Source organism: Lichenostomus cassidix, chromosome 1Ab, assembly GCF_008360975.1.
Source record: "Lichenostomus cassidix isolate B80296 chromosome 1Ab, HeHo_3.0, whole genome shotgun sequence".
Taxonomy (NCBI): Eukaryota; Metazoa; Chordata; class Aves; order Passeriformes; family Meliphagidae; genus Lichenostomus; species Lichenostomus cassidix.
In genome coordinates, this window is record NC_139481.1 from 9,046,817 (window position 1) to 9,062,990 (window position 16,174).

Consider the following 16,174-nt stretch of genomic DNA (forward strand, 5'->3'; position numbering starts at 1 on the left):
AGAGTAACTCATGGTTACCCACACACAGTCCTCTGGAAAAGGAACCCTTGACAGCGTTTTAGAATAGCTGCCAGGCCACTTGGGGAAGAAAGAAGATTCGCAGAGCACTCTTTGTACCAAAGAAGGAATGCATTCCAAAAAGGAGATTTCAAAGGGGAGAGGAAAGAAAAAGCCCTGAAATGCAAACCAGACAACACTGACCTAGCAACATGGCCAGCTCTGTGTTTCAAAGGAGCAGGAAAGGACTGTTCTCACACCAGCAGGCACTTGGAGCATGCCACATAAGGATGGAGTTGGAATACACTGCTGGAGTGCTCTACCACAGGAACACCCAGCATTGCTGTTGGCAGTACTGTCAAACTTGATCAAAATATATTTTGGAAGTTGCCATGAAAAAGAAGGTATGGGAGTAAGTCACCCTTCATGGGTTACTTCTGTTCACACTGAACAGCCTGTCTCATGAAAACACACATTTTATAATCCACTTGTAGTCTTTTGTTCACACATTTATTAATCACCAGAGCACCTATCAGCTGCAGCATAGTTAGGAATGTCACTAATACCCACCCAAACACACAGAGATCATACACAAGGATTGCTTGAAGCAGCAGTTAATGTCAGTGGTGTTGATTAAGCCAGCTGTGAGTTACAGGCTGACACATAAAAAAGTAGAGTTAATCTTGTACTACTTATGGAAACAAAAGTCCTGCCTCTCAGGTGCTTTTTATGGAGGAAAAAATAGAAACTGAAGAGCAGCTTAGGTTTTTTAGTTTACTGTTTTCAATGAAGTGCTGCTGAAAATCATGAGCTGGCCAATTACAACATTTTCTAGCGGCAATTTAAAGATTGTTCAAGATCCAACCTGATCTGGAACACCTCCAGAGACAAGGCATCCACAGCTTCTCTGGGCAACCAATTACCATGCTAACAGTAAAAAATTTTTTCTTAATATCTAATCTAAACCTTTTCTCTTTTAGTTTGAAGCCATTCCCCCTTGTCCTGCCACTCCAGGCCCTTGTCAAGAGTCCCTCTCCATCTTTCTCACAGGTTCCCCTCAGGTAACAGAAGGCCACAATAGATCTACCTACAAAAATCTGTACATTCCATAAATACAGCATCAGCTGAATTTTAGTCCACTGATGTGCTATTCAGTGTGGGATACCTCAGATTTTACTGTGGATTGGAAGTTTATGGTTTCTATACATTCACAACTGAGTCATGCAAGAAAGTCAGTTATTGTCATAACTTATGGAGAAATTAAGGCTCAGTGGCACACACTGAGCAGTAACTCACAAACTGGTATTTTGCCTTGCTTACCTCCAACAGGGATTTCTACATCAGCCCATCCTCTGTCACTCAGAACTCTTGAGCATGATGAGGAGGACTGTGGTTCTTATTTCAGCTTTTCCTCTGATTTCTCCACATTTCGAGACTAGTCTCAAACAGTTGCTTCTTACATTAACAGTAATTTTATAGGTAATTATAGAGATTGTAATTTCTTGGAAAGTATCAAATGGAGCTATGATCCCAAACCTTCTCCAGCTCTTCAGGAAAAACTAGATTCATTACTGATGTAGATTGATCTTCAGCCAAAAATGTAAAAGGGAAAGGACAGGAAAAACAATCAGTCACGGGCGCTCTCAAAGTTAGCCAGATTTTACTGTCAAAATGAAGCTTTTTGAAATTTCTCTAATATATTTTAAAAACCCCCTGATACAAGTTAAGATAGTATTTGAAAAACACTTAACAGGATACTAATTCTTTGACAAACACTTATTATCCAATTATGACAGCAAACTGTGATTATTTTCTTTTTCTTTTTTACACAATTACAAAATGTTCATCACTTAAGTGATGAGCCAATTAAGTGTATTCACTGCAGGATTACATGCATGCAGCACATACACAGCACATAAAAAGACATGACTTACTGGATGTTTTTCTTATGAAGCTGCATCTGATCTGGTACATCCTGGGGTTACATTCCACAAAAGTATTAGTGTAATTGTACAGTGCTTAGTCCATCATCATCCACTGAGTTCAGTCTTACTACTGAACCCTAACAGGAGTTCTAGTGTTGGTGTAAACACCAAATAGTACAGACAGTGTTTTTTAAAGACTGTGGATAGTTTCCAAGAGATACTCACCTTTAGCTGGGCAAATGGTTCTGGCTGAGCATTAGATTTCCACGGCAAGTGGGAAAATGAGGCATTTCCAGGCTTATTTCCTGTCTTCAGTACTTGTGAGAGAGAAGCAGCTGTGCTCACTCATTGCAGCAGAAACAAGTGAAAGGCTGTACCCATCTTACACAAAGAGAGGGTAAGAATATACCACCCTCTGTTATTTAGGGAACTAGATGAGACTCCTGCCTAGAGAACCTGGCTGTATCACTTCTAGGAGCCACCCCAACGTGGATGAAGAGTGCAAGCCTCAGAGCAGCAAGCAAGCAAAAACCACAAACAGTTGCTGGTTTTCAAGGGGAACTGTCAAACTTCAAGGTCCAAAATAAAGGACTCCCAGAGACCCAGCCAAGGCCAAAAAATGTATAACACAGCACAATCTGCCTTGTGATGGAAGCCACGGAACTTTAATGAGTGACTGCTGCTGGGAATCCTACATTTTGTAACAGACTACAGCATCCAGAGCAGATGGAAAAGCTGCTCTTTGAGCTGTAAGTCCATGTCTCAGATTTTTGCTTGCAGGACAAATAAGGATGATGGAGGCTGTAACAGGCCTCCTGCCCATCTGCATGAAGCACAAAAAAATCCTGTTAGAACATGGATACCACTATTTGTGCCACAGAGCTGGGCCCAGACTTGCCAAACACAGTCCTGTAACATCAAGTGCTGACTAAGGCAAGGAAAGCAGCCACCACAACATGGAACAGAAGAAACTGCTGCTCACCACAACGAGAAATTCCAACTCTCCATTTCCTCCAGAAAAGAAACCTTTCTGCTGAGAGGCTTCTTGTTTGGTATCACAGCAAGTGAAACACAGAAAGAGGGAAGAAAGCAAGCAGGGTATTTCTAGAGAGATCACAGCTGTGTTTGTCACGTTACCTAGTGCTGGGCAGGGCAGTTCTGGTCACATACTGTAACTCCTCTGCATGTTTTCTACATCCCTGATTTTGAAAGACACTTAAGCATATGCATAACATTTTAAATATGTGTCTAATTATGATACATTGTTTACATCTGAAAGTAGACTGTGTAAAACTAGTGGTAACCCAAAATAACCCATTATACTTCTAGTATGATCATGTTATAAATCCAACTACAACGTTCAAAGAGTATAGTTCTGAACATCAGGCCTAGGGTAGAAATCCAAGAAAAGGACAGGTAAGGACTCAACATTGACAAAAATCTCCAAACTTATGGGTTGGCTTTGTTACTACCTTACAGGACAAACCGCAGTGCAGAACTTCAGGCACAAGGGGTGGATGATGGGGATGGGGATGGGTGGGATAAGACACAGACAACACAACATGAACCCTCATGTCATCCCCACCTCTACCTCAGTGTGACTTAGCCTTTCACAATAGTCTTGTGTGTCTGTGCAACATTTCTACCAATTGCTAACTAAGTACATGGTGGCATGGTCTAAATAATAAACTTAAAACCATTAAGGTTCACCATATAGGTGCTTAGAACAGAATTCTGAAAATAATTGTTCTGTACACTGGAACACGGCACTCGATTGCTAAACAGATCCAACTAGTTCAATAAAAAGAAGGCAACATTCAGTCTAGCAAAGTCATTCATTATAGTATTTATTCTATGAAACAATGCTGAAAACATAAGATTTAAAAATGTTCCATGCATTTCATAAAATACAGAGAAAGACATTGTCATAAACAAAACAGAATAAGCAAGCCAAACCCCCTCTGAAAATCCTGATAGCTCCACTCTCCACCTTGCCTCCTATGAATACAAAAAGCACATCCAGGAGAAAGAGCAGTGAGGAAAGTGGCAGGTCAATATCTGTCAATAACTGGGTGAGTACATCAGCCCCAGGAGTTCTGCCATCCCCTTCATTATCACAAAATCAAACTGATGCAACTTGCTTTCCTCGCTACCAGTTCCAGGCATTATCTTTGGCTGGGAAACCAGGACAGCACAGCAGAATTCACATTAAACTGCTGTCCAGAAAGGTACTTGGGCCCAAAGAGTTGGCAGCTACAGAAAAATATCAGGGCCCAGTGGGTGAGAGGGAACAGCTGCTGTTCCCTGCTGGAAGCAGGATGCAGGGACAGGCCTTGACTGTCTCACCAGGAGCATGGCAGGTGGAAAATGCACCTGGTGGAAGAAGTGTGGGCAGAAGCAGGAAATAATCTAGTACCTCTCTTTAAGAATCCCAGTCACGCAAAAGACACGCTGCGTTACAGGCAGATGCCGAGAGGAACGCCTTCATTTAGGTTACAAATGACATTGCTATAAACCTTCTTACTCAAGCTTTTGTTACAGCTCCTTCTCCTTGACCTACAGGACTGGGTTTGGCTGTAGCAAAGCTGTTACGAGATCCTTCTCTTGCTTTTCTTTTACAGAACCTCCCAGACTCCCACAACAGTTAACAACCACGTAACCACCAAACACAAAGCCAGCCTAATTCTGGGCTCTGATGTAAAAGCAGCCCCACTCTCATGCTGGGAATGCCCCAAAGCTGCCATAGCTGTATTTGGGGAGGGCAGTGTAGCAAAAGGAAGAACAAGGCTCCGCTTCCACAAACACTCCCAAACACTCCACTGCCCCAAAAGCCCCACTCCACAAAGCCTTAGGAACACCATGATCAAAGAATGTCATGTGGGGAGCAGCAAAGAGAAGAGAGCAGCCTGGGATCCTTCCCCCTGCACCTGGGGATGTATCCACTCCTCAGAACAGCATTCTTCCTTCTGCGAGCTCCCGAGCCACCTCTGCTGCAGTGCGGAAGGTTCTGCATCAGCCTCCTGCAAATGATGCACCAGGGGGGAAGATTGCTGTGGTTAAAAAGGTGGTTTTCATGTTCATTCTTAAAAACATAAAGCTAGAAATGTCCATTTTTAAAAAATTTTCAGTGAAGTGTAATTTAGCCTGTAGCATGAACTGTTACAAAATTAGAAGTAAGATATAGCATTACCCATGCTATACCTTAACTCTCTTCCTTTGCATATATTTATCAGGAATATCACTTTATATCACATGATCTTTTCACCTTCCAATTCCCAGAAGAACTCTATTCCATTCCCTGCACAAGCACAAAGGAGTCAGAAAGAAGACTCCATAGAAAATCCCAAGTCCAGCATCTCTCTCTTGGAGGGCTTGCAGCTAGAATAATGTTTTCTTGGTGGAGTTCTTAAAATTCAAGTATGTTTTATGCGCTCCATTTACCTTGCACTAAGAGAACAGAAAATGCCGTGAACGATTAAGGTCTTCACAAGTCTCCACAGGTTTTGGTGAAACACAAGGAGTCTTCTTTTAAAATAACTGCTCAGCTTCCTCTATAGTGTAATTTCTGTGTTGTCCATGTAAACATTACACAGAGTCTTTGTACCACCCACTAAGCTCTTTGCTTCAATCAACTATTTGTGCCCAAAAGCACATCCTTATGTTTCTTCCTACACCACAGCCTTCCTCCTACACCACAAAAGATGTAACAAAATAGGAATTAATCATAAGGCTGGGTACTTACAGGGATTGCTGCTGTTTGCTTCTGTCTTTGCAGCCTTGGCAAGTTTGGTTGAGTTCTGCTGTGCTTTGCCTTGCTCCTCTCCAGTTAGCAGGGCTTTTATTTCCGAGGGGATTTTCCCTTGGTCCATGGCCATGCACCACTGCTTGTACTGAAATATGCAAACACATTAGGCATTAGCAAACTGCCAGGATCACATTAGCAGACAAAACAGGGCTGTAATCTTTACCTTCCGGTATATTCATTTAAGGTCTGAATTTACTGAGCTGAAGCCTCTTATGAAACAGCAGAGCACTAATGAGCTGAGCACGTGTCCCTGGCTGCATACCTGGCCTCAGCAAAGCCTCTTTCAGTCAATAAACTGCTACTCAGAGGCAGCACTAGACAGAATACTGTAATTATTAAACAACATGGAACACTCTGTGCCATTTCTCGCTGCTGGCATGCGAGAATACCGTTCCAGTTCATGGCCTGTTAAAAAACAAATATTTCACATGACTCTGGGGCTGATGGACTATTAAGAGGTCCTTTCCCATTGCGCAAGGCACAGTTGAAGCACATGTGCCTTATTTCTGCTTCCCTCATCTGAAATTCTTCATTTCCAAACCCTGAAGCACACCAAAAAACATGTGGATCATTGAATGGCTTTTCACCTGATCCTAAACCTACTGCCTCGTAGTGATCAGCCCTGCCCATTGGTCAGCTCTAAAGCCAGGTCAAGGCAATATCCTCAGTGCTGGTGACATTTCAGTGGTCTCACTGAGGAGCTGTGTCTATATTTCCAGATGAAACATTCTCTTTGGTTAATACCGCTTATTTGGCCAAGATCCCCACGCTAGACAGGCTGGAACCATCTACACAGAGCATGCTGCAAGAATCCACCTCCCCAACAGAAAGCAATGACACACTGTGGATATGTGTTTCCCCCCTGATATTTAGCTCCTCTTTCCACAATCTACCTCTGTCTTCTCAAATCCAAACATCTTGAAGACAATGGACTCAAATGCAATGGCACTTTCTTTGCTTGCTTCCAGTTTGGAACCAGCAGATAACTTGTGACATGAATTCATATTTTACACACCAAAGCAGGCAAACAGCTGGATGCATCTGATGTTTTGATACCTCCTGGCCAACCAAATGCCACTGTCAGTCACTGTGGTCTGGAGAACAAATATTCATGAGGACAGGTCCCAGATAATACTGAGGGTTAGGTTAAGTGACAGTTCCTTACCATTTCAAGCTCTTCTCTGAGAGCACAGATGGCTCTCTCTCTGCTTGAAACCAGCTCTTCCAGATACTGGTACCTCAGCTTCTTCCTGGCTCTGCACTCTCTTGCACTCTGACGACTTCTTTCAAGTTTTGCCTTCAAGTCTATTTTGGCTGGTTTACGACCTCGTTTGCCCGGTTTCTTTACCTTGCCTCCAACCACCTGGAAAGGAAGGGCACAGTAAAGATCCTGTTCTGCAGAAGTAATGCTGGAACCATGGGATTGTAACTACTGAGGGTCCCAAGTATAAAATCTTGCATATACTTTCTGGAACAACAGAGGAAATAAGAATGCTGCAGTATGAAGTTCTCAGGACTCTCTGCAGTGGCTCTATTTCTCTCTCATACTAGAGAGACCAGAACTGATCACATTACTTCAGCTGTCTAGGAGAGAACCTGGGTGTTGTGGAGGCATAGTCAACTTGTAGTGAAATTGGTTTCATAACACCAAAAGCCCCTGCTCTAGTACTTGACAGGTCTAGAAAGATTATATTATGGAGTTTACCACTATAATTTAGAAAAAATTCTATCAATATAATCCAAAACTTAGTTTTGCTGCAGTCAACAGTTTCAGCCTGTTCTAAATTCAGAATTATTCACTAGCCCTCTGAGCTTCCTTGGGTCAGATTTCCTTCCAAGGAATCTTGAGGAGTTGTCCTAAACAGGGAACTCAGTCACACCGAGTCCTACCTCTGCTGCCTCTGCTCTAGTAGTATATCACCACTCTGGCCATGTTCAGCTTCAAAACATTAATACACAGCCTGGTGAGTCTCCTCACACCTCCTCACACAACCTGTCAGTGCTCAACTGTCCCCGTTCCTAACTCAGATCCCTTGCAGAAATGTAACTCCCTAGTTTCTTGCCTTACGGAATGCAGGTTTTGCAATCCCTTTCCCCTCTTTGTGGTTCCTTTTTTACAGGTCTGAAAGCTTGTCCTGATACAAATAAATTAAACAGGAAAAAAAGAAGCATTTCCTCTGTGTTTACTCTGCGCTTCCCCACCCAAATATTTCACTCTTAACATGGGAGTATGGCACAAGAAAGTCATACATATGATCTGAAGCTTAGCTCACTGCTCATTGAGTAGTATCACCCTGTAAGCATTACATCAGCCACACACCCCAGCTCCCCTCTGAGGTGAGGATTTCTCTTTATTTGCATTCTGACCACACTGTTTGACTGGAGGGGGTGTGGAGAAATACACCTAACACACACACCTGCATAGAAGAATTTCACTGCTGCCTGAGTATTTCACCATCCCATATACAGACAAGACTTTTTCTAATAGGCAGTGTTCAAAAATATCAGAGTTCATCACTAAAAAAAAAAGGCACTTTTACTGTGAAAAGCTACAAAATAAGTCATTTTTAACATTCAAAGAAGTCATTTGTTCTGCAAACTTAGCAAGCTGCAATAAAAACAATAACATAGTGAATTGATGTGCCAGAATGAAGAGGGGAAAAAAGGATTATACAATTGAGCCTATTCTTTCTTTGGAAAGTGAGTCAACAATCACATGCCAACATAATCCTACCCTCTCTGTATTGTCCCTCCTAATTTATTCAGGAGTAGCTGCCTACCATAAGCAAATGGAGGAACAGAAAGTACTTAATGGACATCTATGATAATGAAACAAACTCAACACATTCAGAAGAGCAAAGGGAAAAAAACTGAGCTCTTCTACACTTGAACTGCTGAATACAGTTTGAATAATTCTTTACTCCATCAAGGTGCTCCCATTAAGATCTTCTAGTTCAGAAAATCTAGTGTCATTCAAAGTAAGATAAAACTAACCAGATGTGGCCAAGGCAGGGGCAGGAGCTCCAAAGAAGGGAAAATGTCCTCTATCAGGTATGAAAAGGTCTGTCCTCTCATGGACAAACACTCCTGGATATGCATGGCATGACCCATGCTCCCAGCTCAGCAGAAGGCAGAACTACAGTCTTCCCAGGTGGGGCTGTAGGCACTCACCATTTGCTATCTATTATTACTTGCACTTGGAAGATTGATGGATATTACATTATACACACTACAGCCAAAGTACTTCAGTTCTCAAAGACTGTTAGCACCTGAGGCTTTTTTGTGCCAGGGCAAGGTAGATCAAAGAAAATCTTTGAATTCAAGAGCTAGATACGATCTTGTAGAGACACACTGCAGCTCTCTTAAAAAACCTTTGCCACTCTGGGTTCTGACCCTCTAGAACTCGAGTGCTCTGGCACTCAAGGCTGGGGCCCCAGAACACCCCACACTGCTGGGTGAGAAAAACAGTACCTCGAGTGCTAGTCCTGCACAGGAGCATTCACAGCCATGCCCTTTCCCCCCAGCTCAGGCAGGTGAGTGGTTCCCACCACACCTTTTCTCACAAGCAGCAAGTTAAGGACTGCTTAGCACATTGCAAATGCATCCTGGATCCACCATTAGCCATAAATCACTTTCCCTTTGGTCACCCCACAGAGCTTTCTACAGATAGGTGTGCTAATTGCTCTCTCTTCCAGTATCTTTCACCACCACAGCAGCCCTGCACACAAACTCCCTTATGGCAGGAAAAAGCCTTGTACCTCTTCAACCATGGTTGCTTGCCAACGCTCTAACCACCAGGACTATGGAAATAATGAAAAGCTTCCTTCCCTTTTGACTCCAAGCACTAACTAGCCTTAATAATCTGCCTTCACACCATCCCCAAAGACTCATACTGTCTTCACACCTCCTAGAGTTCACCACATAATTACATATCAGCCTGCAAAGGTACCAATGGTAAGCAATTTAATCAAATCCTGCATCCTCGTCAGTTTTTCCTCACCAATATTTAGAAGCTCCTGCTGTAACCTTAAGCAACCCAGCTGGGGAAAAAGAGGCCTGAGAAATCCTTTGCCCCCATCCAGCATTACCATATCTGCCTGGCTCCTAGTCATGTTTGCCTACTCAGTTGCTATGCTGATGTGACAGAAAGAAGACAAAGCAGAAGTGATAGCTGATGCTGAACATGGCAACAGACCAAGCAAACATTTTTTGTCCCTTTGTATTCCTCTGGAGTTTATAAAGGGATGTGATCTATTAGCATTCAGCAGCAGGGATTTGGGGTTTTTTCAGGGAGTCATACGCAATCAAGACCCAGAACAACATTAATCAGAAAAATTTTCAGAGAAATATTAATAATGTCATGCATTAGTTAGAGATCTGAACAAGCTCCTATTTCAGTTCACTCAGACTTCAGAAAACAGAAGAACATAACTTTTCTCAGGCACACAGTGTGATTCTTGGGGTATCCTGCACAGGTCCAGGAGCTTGACTCGTTGATCCTGATGGGTCCACTCCAACTCAGCCTATTCTATGAACCCATGATTTCCTTTTTAATACACTACTTAGATCATAAGTTGCCTTATTGCCTCATTCTTGCCTCCCATCAGTGTTCAGCACAAAGGTTTTTGACTTGGAATCAGAAATACCTGCAATTACTTAACCTGATATAGAAAATCCTTCAGACTTCTGGATTTTTTTTTATTTTATTAGAAGGATGCAGCAGATCTCTCCAAAATCCTTGCCGGAATGCACAGCAGAGAGGTCCTCCTCAGGAGGGAGATGCACACATAATACAGCTGCTAGCATTCACAGCCCTGAGGAGCTGAGCCCCTTGGACTGTGGTGAAGTTGGCCTTATCACGACATCTGCAGGTTTGAATCAATTCAGCAGATTAAAACAACACCATCTGAGGAACTGCTCAGCACCATTGATCAGCAGTGCTGAGCACACTGACCAGCTCAGCATCTTCCAGAAGCTCTGAGTTCATTTACCAATCAACAAGCAGCTCCAGCAACCAGTACCTGAGATCCAGCTCAAGGAACCATCTTCAGCAGACTCTTCACTGTCTTGGCAGCTGAAGGTATAGGTCTGCAGAGCTTAACTTAGCATGGAACTGCTGATCATCTACAGAATTTATATCAAACTATAAAAATTATTAGCAAGAAATAAAACCTAAGTGCTGCGTTACAGTAGAAGGGGGAAGAATCTATTCCCACTTGCAAACATTTTCACAAAATCAGAAAGCAAATGAAGCCAGTCACAAGTCTCCTAATAAAGATGAAGTTTTCTGACCTTCCTTTAAAGTATACCATTCACAGTAGCAGTACAAAACCCAGCTAGTTATTCCTCCATTGCATGGTATTTTATATGCCTAACAAAATTATTTTACTTTCACTGGCAGACAAAATGCATCTGATAATGATTCAAAAACGTAGGATACCATTTAGTGAGCACACACTAGGTCTTAAGCAGATGTGTCAATAGAAGTTAATCCTAAAACTCCCATCATTCAATGTGTTTAATGTACTAAGAGTGTCATGTTCAGCACAGATGCATAAAGAAGACTGTCTTTGCTGCAATGTCTGTTTTAAAAATGCATGAGCTGGGACTAAATATCAAGTTTTCATAAAGTGTTCTGCAGATGGGTAAGCTGATGTTCAGGGCAGCAGTCACTCAGATGCCACCTTGCCACTCCACAGGTGACAGCCCTCCTCTTCTCCCCAGGAAGGGCTTACAGCCTCACACAGGGAATTATGTCCACCACTGCACCCTGCACATTCTCTCAGTTCACACTGACAGAAAGCAGGAACCTTTCTACACCTGTCACCACCTAGGCTCAGGGATGATCAGCTAACTCTACCATGTGTATCCTCCCAGCCCACAGTAATAATGAAATAAAACTGCAATTGCTGGTTTAGAGAGTTTAAGCTCCTCCATTTTACTCACTCCTTGCAAATATGAGCAGACATCATCTGAGCAATGCTGAGCAGCAGCTTCTTAAAACATGTAATGATTTGAAATTGCTCATATCAAATTATGGCCAAAGCTGTTAAGGTTTTATATTTCCTAGCAGGCAGCAATGAGAATGCTTTATCTTTGGACATGATCCGGGGTGGAAGACTTCTCCAGCACACTGAGAACACCAGAGCAAGGCATCAACAGTTGCTGGATCCATAAATATAACAATATATCTTTTCTGTGCAAGGCAAGAATATTTGTAATAAAAGAGAGCAACCCAAATCTTATTTGGTGGTGGTTTGGTTTTTGTTAATTTGTTTTTAACTTCACTGGAATAACAACAGTGATCTGATATTAAAAACTCTTTTTATTTCTCATTTCTCGCCTTAAACTTAAAAGTTAATTACCCAGATAGGTATTGTCAGGGTCCCCTGTAAAAACCTCTGAAATTAATACAGAAGACTGCAGTTAGCTATATAAAACTGCATTTTAATGTTAATTAACAAGAACGTGAAAAATACTTCTTATCCTAGTCCCTGTTCTCTGTTTCCCAATGCATATAATAAACATATATGTTATAGGTAGTCTTGTAAAGTAAGACATTTCACTCATAAAGGTTGATACCACCCACTATAACAGAGCTTCTCCTTTTTCCTCTAAATACTTCAGAGATGCACAAGTGTTGTTTTAACAGGAATTAATTGCCAACAAACAGGTACATCACTGAACTCTTTCCCTTACATACCCTAAAATAGCTCAAACCACAGCAAGAAGTGAGGCCAGTACCTGAACAACCCCAAGTTTAAAAGCAGTTCTGTAGAAGAAAAGAAGGTAATATTTTGGGTTTGGGGGTTTTTTGTGTGTGAATAATTTACAGATGTCCATCAGAACTGAAACATGAAATGTTCCTAGATCTGATGTTAAGCTATTTTACCTCTCCCTTTACTTCTTACTGTTTCCTTCCAGTTTCGAGGAATATGTCAACAAGAACCATTTTTGTAATGCTCTCTTAAACCAGATCAGGCTCAATTATAGTGCACTATGAATTAGGGAAAACATTACAGCCTGCAAGCTCAATTTGAAATTCACACAGCCGAAGAAAAGCACTGCACTGGGGTGGAGGCAGCTCTAGAAGGCTCACTACACTACCAACACAATTCAGTTGCTTGGGTTTTTGCAGGGAAATTCCCTTCACAGGCCAACCCTCTCAGCAAGGAGGAAAGCATGACTCAGTGGAATTTTTAGGAGATTTCAAGGACATGCTGGCTCCAGTTGTAACCACAGTGGCCATAAAATGAGGTATAAATAGTGCTTTGTCTCATCCTGACACAGCAACCTGCAAGGGGAAGAGCTCTCCCAAGGGAAATGGCATCTCCTGAACAGAGTCACCAAACCCTCAGGGTGACCTGCAGCCTCATGAACTACAAACACTGTGCTTGAGAGAGGAGATAGGAAGAAGAGTCAATATTCCACTCTGTTGGTTTTTGGTTTTTCCCTATTCAAATCAACATCAGGTAAAAAAAACCAAACAAACAAAAAAAAAACCCCAAAAAAACCCCAAAACAAAACAAAAAAAACCCCACAAAGATCTGTCTTACTGACTGGGTGAAAAGATTAATTTTATTTAGTAAATATGTCAAAAAAATGTTTCAGGAAAAGAAAAAAAGGCAGACTGTCAGGACTCCACATGACATGACACAATGGTAGATCAAAAATAATTTTTAAATGAAAAATCTGGAAGCTGGGTAGTACAAATAACATAAGCCTGACAGAGAAGAACACAAAAAGAAATAAAAATCAGAAAATACTATATATGTCTCCAGAACTCAATCTTCTGGATCTTCTAAACTACTGCCCCAATTACACAAACTTTCATGCAGTTCTCAGAGCTGAGACATCAGTGATGCAGATTTCCCCCAACCTCCTTCACAGCTTTCAGACAAGGCCTTAATAAAGCAAAATAGTACACCTGTTTAAAATAGCAGATCACCATAAACTTTTTATATCCTTACAACACATTCTGTGGATTGTGCATTGCCAAATTATTGATAGCTTCTATGCTTCTTTATTCCTGAAGAAATTTTATCAAGTATTTTTCCTGCTCTGAATTGAGGCAGATCAGCGCAGGCTGTGTAATTTTGCTCCAGTAAAATTCCAGTGGTGTCTCCAGCACGACCCCGGGGATAAACCACGACCAGCACCCCGGTGAGCTGAAATACCCCAACTCCTCAGAGAGTGTGAGCTGCAGAACGCTGCACGGAGCAGACAGCAGCTGTCCCCGCAGGCCCTGCTGTAGGCACACCGCGGTACAAGCCATGAAGATGCATCCCTTGAGCATCTTCTCGTGTCTGGCTCTGCTCAAGTGGAAGCCCTGCACCTTCAGGGATGCCTGTGCTGCTCTCAAGAGACAGTGCTGCAAGAATCCAAGCTCCAGCAGCCCGTACAGCTGCAGCCCGATTTGCTGCCCTCGTACCTCACCATCTGTGCACAGCTGCTATTTATCTAACAAATTCAGGGTGCTATTGGGAGCATGAGCCACTGCACCACACCACTGCTTGTATCCAGCCTTTGGCCCACGCCTGGAGCTTTAAGGAAACGCCCGAAGCAGCACCGAAGCGCTGCAAGCAAGACCGAAGTGGGCAAGCCCTCCTTGCTGGCGGCTGCAGCGAGCAGAGCCCTTCAGGAGCACATTTCAGAACCAAGATCTCTGCACCAAGAGCCTCCGCGGCTGCCCCAGGCTCCAGCTCCCGGCTGGGCCCCACAGCCCCTTACCTTGCTGTCATCCATGTGTGCCGCCAGCCCCGATCCGCCTGGCCGCAGTCCCGCACGGAGAGCAGGCAGATCCGCCCGCCCTCCCGCAGCCCCGGCGGCCAGAGAGCCTCAGGGCCGCCCGCAGCCGCCACCAGCGCCCGTCGCCATGTTTGTTTACAGCCGATGGCCGCCGTGGCGCCGGCAGAGCGGTGCACGCTGGGAATTGTAGTCTTGTACGCTCCCGTCGCCATTGGCTGCTGCCCTGGTGGGGACAGAATAAACTACAACTCCCGAAAGGCCAAGTCCAGGAGCGGCGCGGCGATTGGTCCGCGCCTCGCCGGCCGGGCCGGGCGAACTACATTTCCCAGGGGGCTGCGGGCGCTCTCCCCGCCTCGCCACCGCAGCCGAATTTGTTGTTTTGTTGGTGTTTTTTGGGTTTTTTCTAACGCTCGCGGCTTTCCACAGCTTCTCTGCCGCAATCCCAATGGCTACGCAATGGTGACCTGGGGCTGGTGGGGCCAGGGCTGCCGGCTCCGACCCTGGTGTCTCGAGCTACATGAAAAAAAAGAAAAAATAACAAAAACAAAACAACAAATTTAAGTTTTCTGATGTTGTTTGCCTTGCTTTGCCGTAAGAGTTCTTGAGGACAGAGCTGAGTTTTCCAGGCCACCTGGACACGGTACTGAGCCTGGAGAAGCAGTCCCTATAATCCTTTGAGAATACTCAGTTCCCTCTCGTTTCCACGTGGACACATGGAGGAGATTTACTGTTGAATGCTTGCTGTCAAGCCAGGCCATGCACACGACAGTCCTCTGTCTGTCCCTTGCAATGAGGCCTGTGCTGGCTGCAGAGCACAGACACCCCAGTGCACAATCCTCCAAACACAGCCCACATTTCGAGCTCGCAGTGAAACCTGAAGCTTGGCATGTTTCATGTTGCTGCATGTTTCTTTTTCTTCATGCAGCTCTATTCACAGGAGTTTCCCATGACTTAATCTCTCTTACATGCAATTGTTAGGGCTGAAGGCTTTGTCGTGGGATTTTCCCCCTGAATCACAGCCCTTCCTCCTGGAGGCATATGCTTGCTAGATGGCAGAGACAAAGAACTTTCAGAAGCTTTTTTTTTTCACTATAAGCTTATATGCTGCTCAGTTGTCTAACTGCTCACTTTGCACACTGCTTCCTATTTGCCAGTCCAAAAACAATGAGTCAGTTCTGGCAAGTCCCCCTTGAAATATTAGTAATAAAAAAGCAGGGATGATCAGTGTGTTAAACAAGAGGCGTCAGCTCATAGCGCGGAAGGAATCGTTTGCTGTGAGCTTGTCTGGTGCGATCCCACCCCCATCTCTGCCGTCAAATTCTTCCAGAAGGTGGTGAGGTGCCTCATGCTGCCTTTGGCACTATCCTGGGGCCATAAAGCTGGCTTTAAAAGCCAGCTGGGGGTTTCCCCGGTGAAGGGAAATATTGAGTGGCAAAGAGCCAACATAGCTCACTTAGGCAACCCTCTGTTGCAACATGAGTGGAGGAAGGAGATTAGACAGAGCCCTGGTGCTGATTCAGAAAGGCCAGAATCCTTTTAACCAGCAAATTAAAGTTATAGCTGCATCTTTTCTTCCCACTAGATTACCCCACACTACCATGCTGCTTTATATCACGTAGGAAGCAGAGCTCCCAGCTTTTGACCAGGCTAAGCACAAGTTCCCTGCCTGAGCACTTACGAGCTTCTGTATGTTAGCAGG

General features: G+C 43.7%; 1 protein-coding gene across 2 annotated transcripts; it reads right to left on the minus strand.

Annotated features, from left to right (window-relative positions):
• Positions 1 to 3,752: 3,752 nt before the first annotated feature.
• On the minus strand, positions 3,753 to 14,702 carry CREBL2 (cAMP responsive element binding protein like 2). Of its 2 annotated transcripts, XM_085049711.1 has the most exons (4): positions 14,458 to 14,641; positions 6,893 to 7,090; positions 5,665 to 5,812; positions 3,753 to 4,942 (listed from the first exon to the last, which is right to left on the minus strand). In XM_085049711.1, coding segments are annotated over exons 1-4 (363 nt in total). In that variant the 5' UTR covers positions 14,473 to 14,641; the 3' UTR covers positions 3,753 to 4,940. The 2 variants fall into 2 exon arrangements, with proteins under 2 accessions (XP_084905837.1, XP_084905838.1); XM_085049712.1 differs by lacking the exons at positions 3,753 to 4,942; positions 6,893 to 7,090 and having other exon boundaries at positions 5,685 to 5,812; positions 14,458 to 14,702.
• Between the last annotated feature and the right edge of the window lie 1,472 nt (positions 14,703 to 16,174).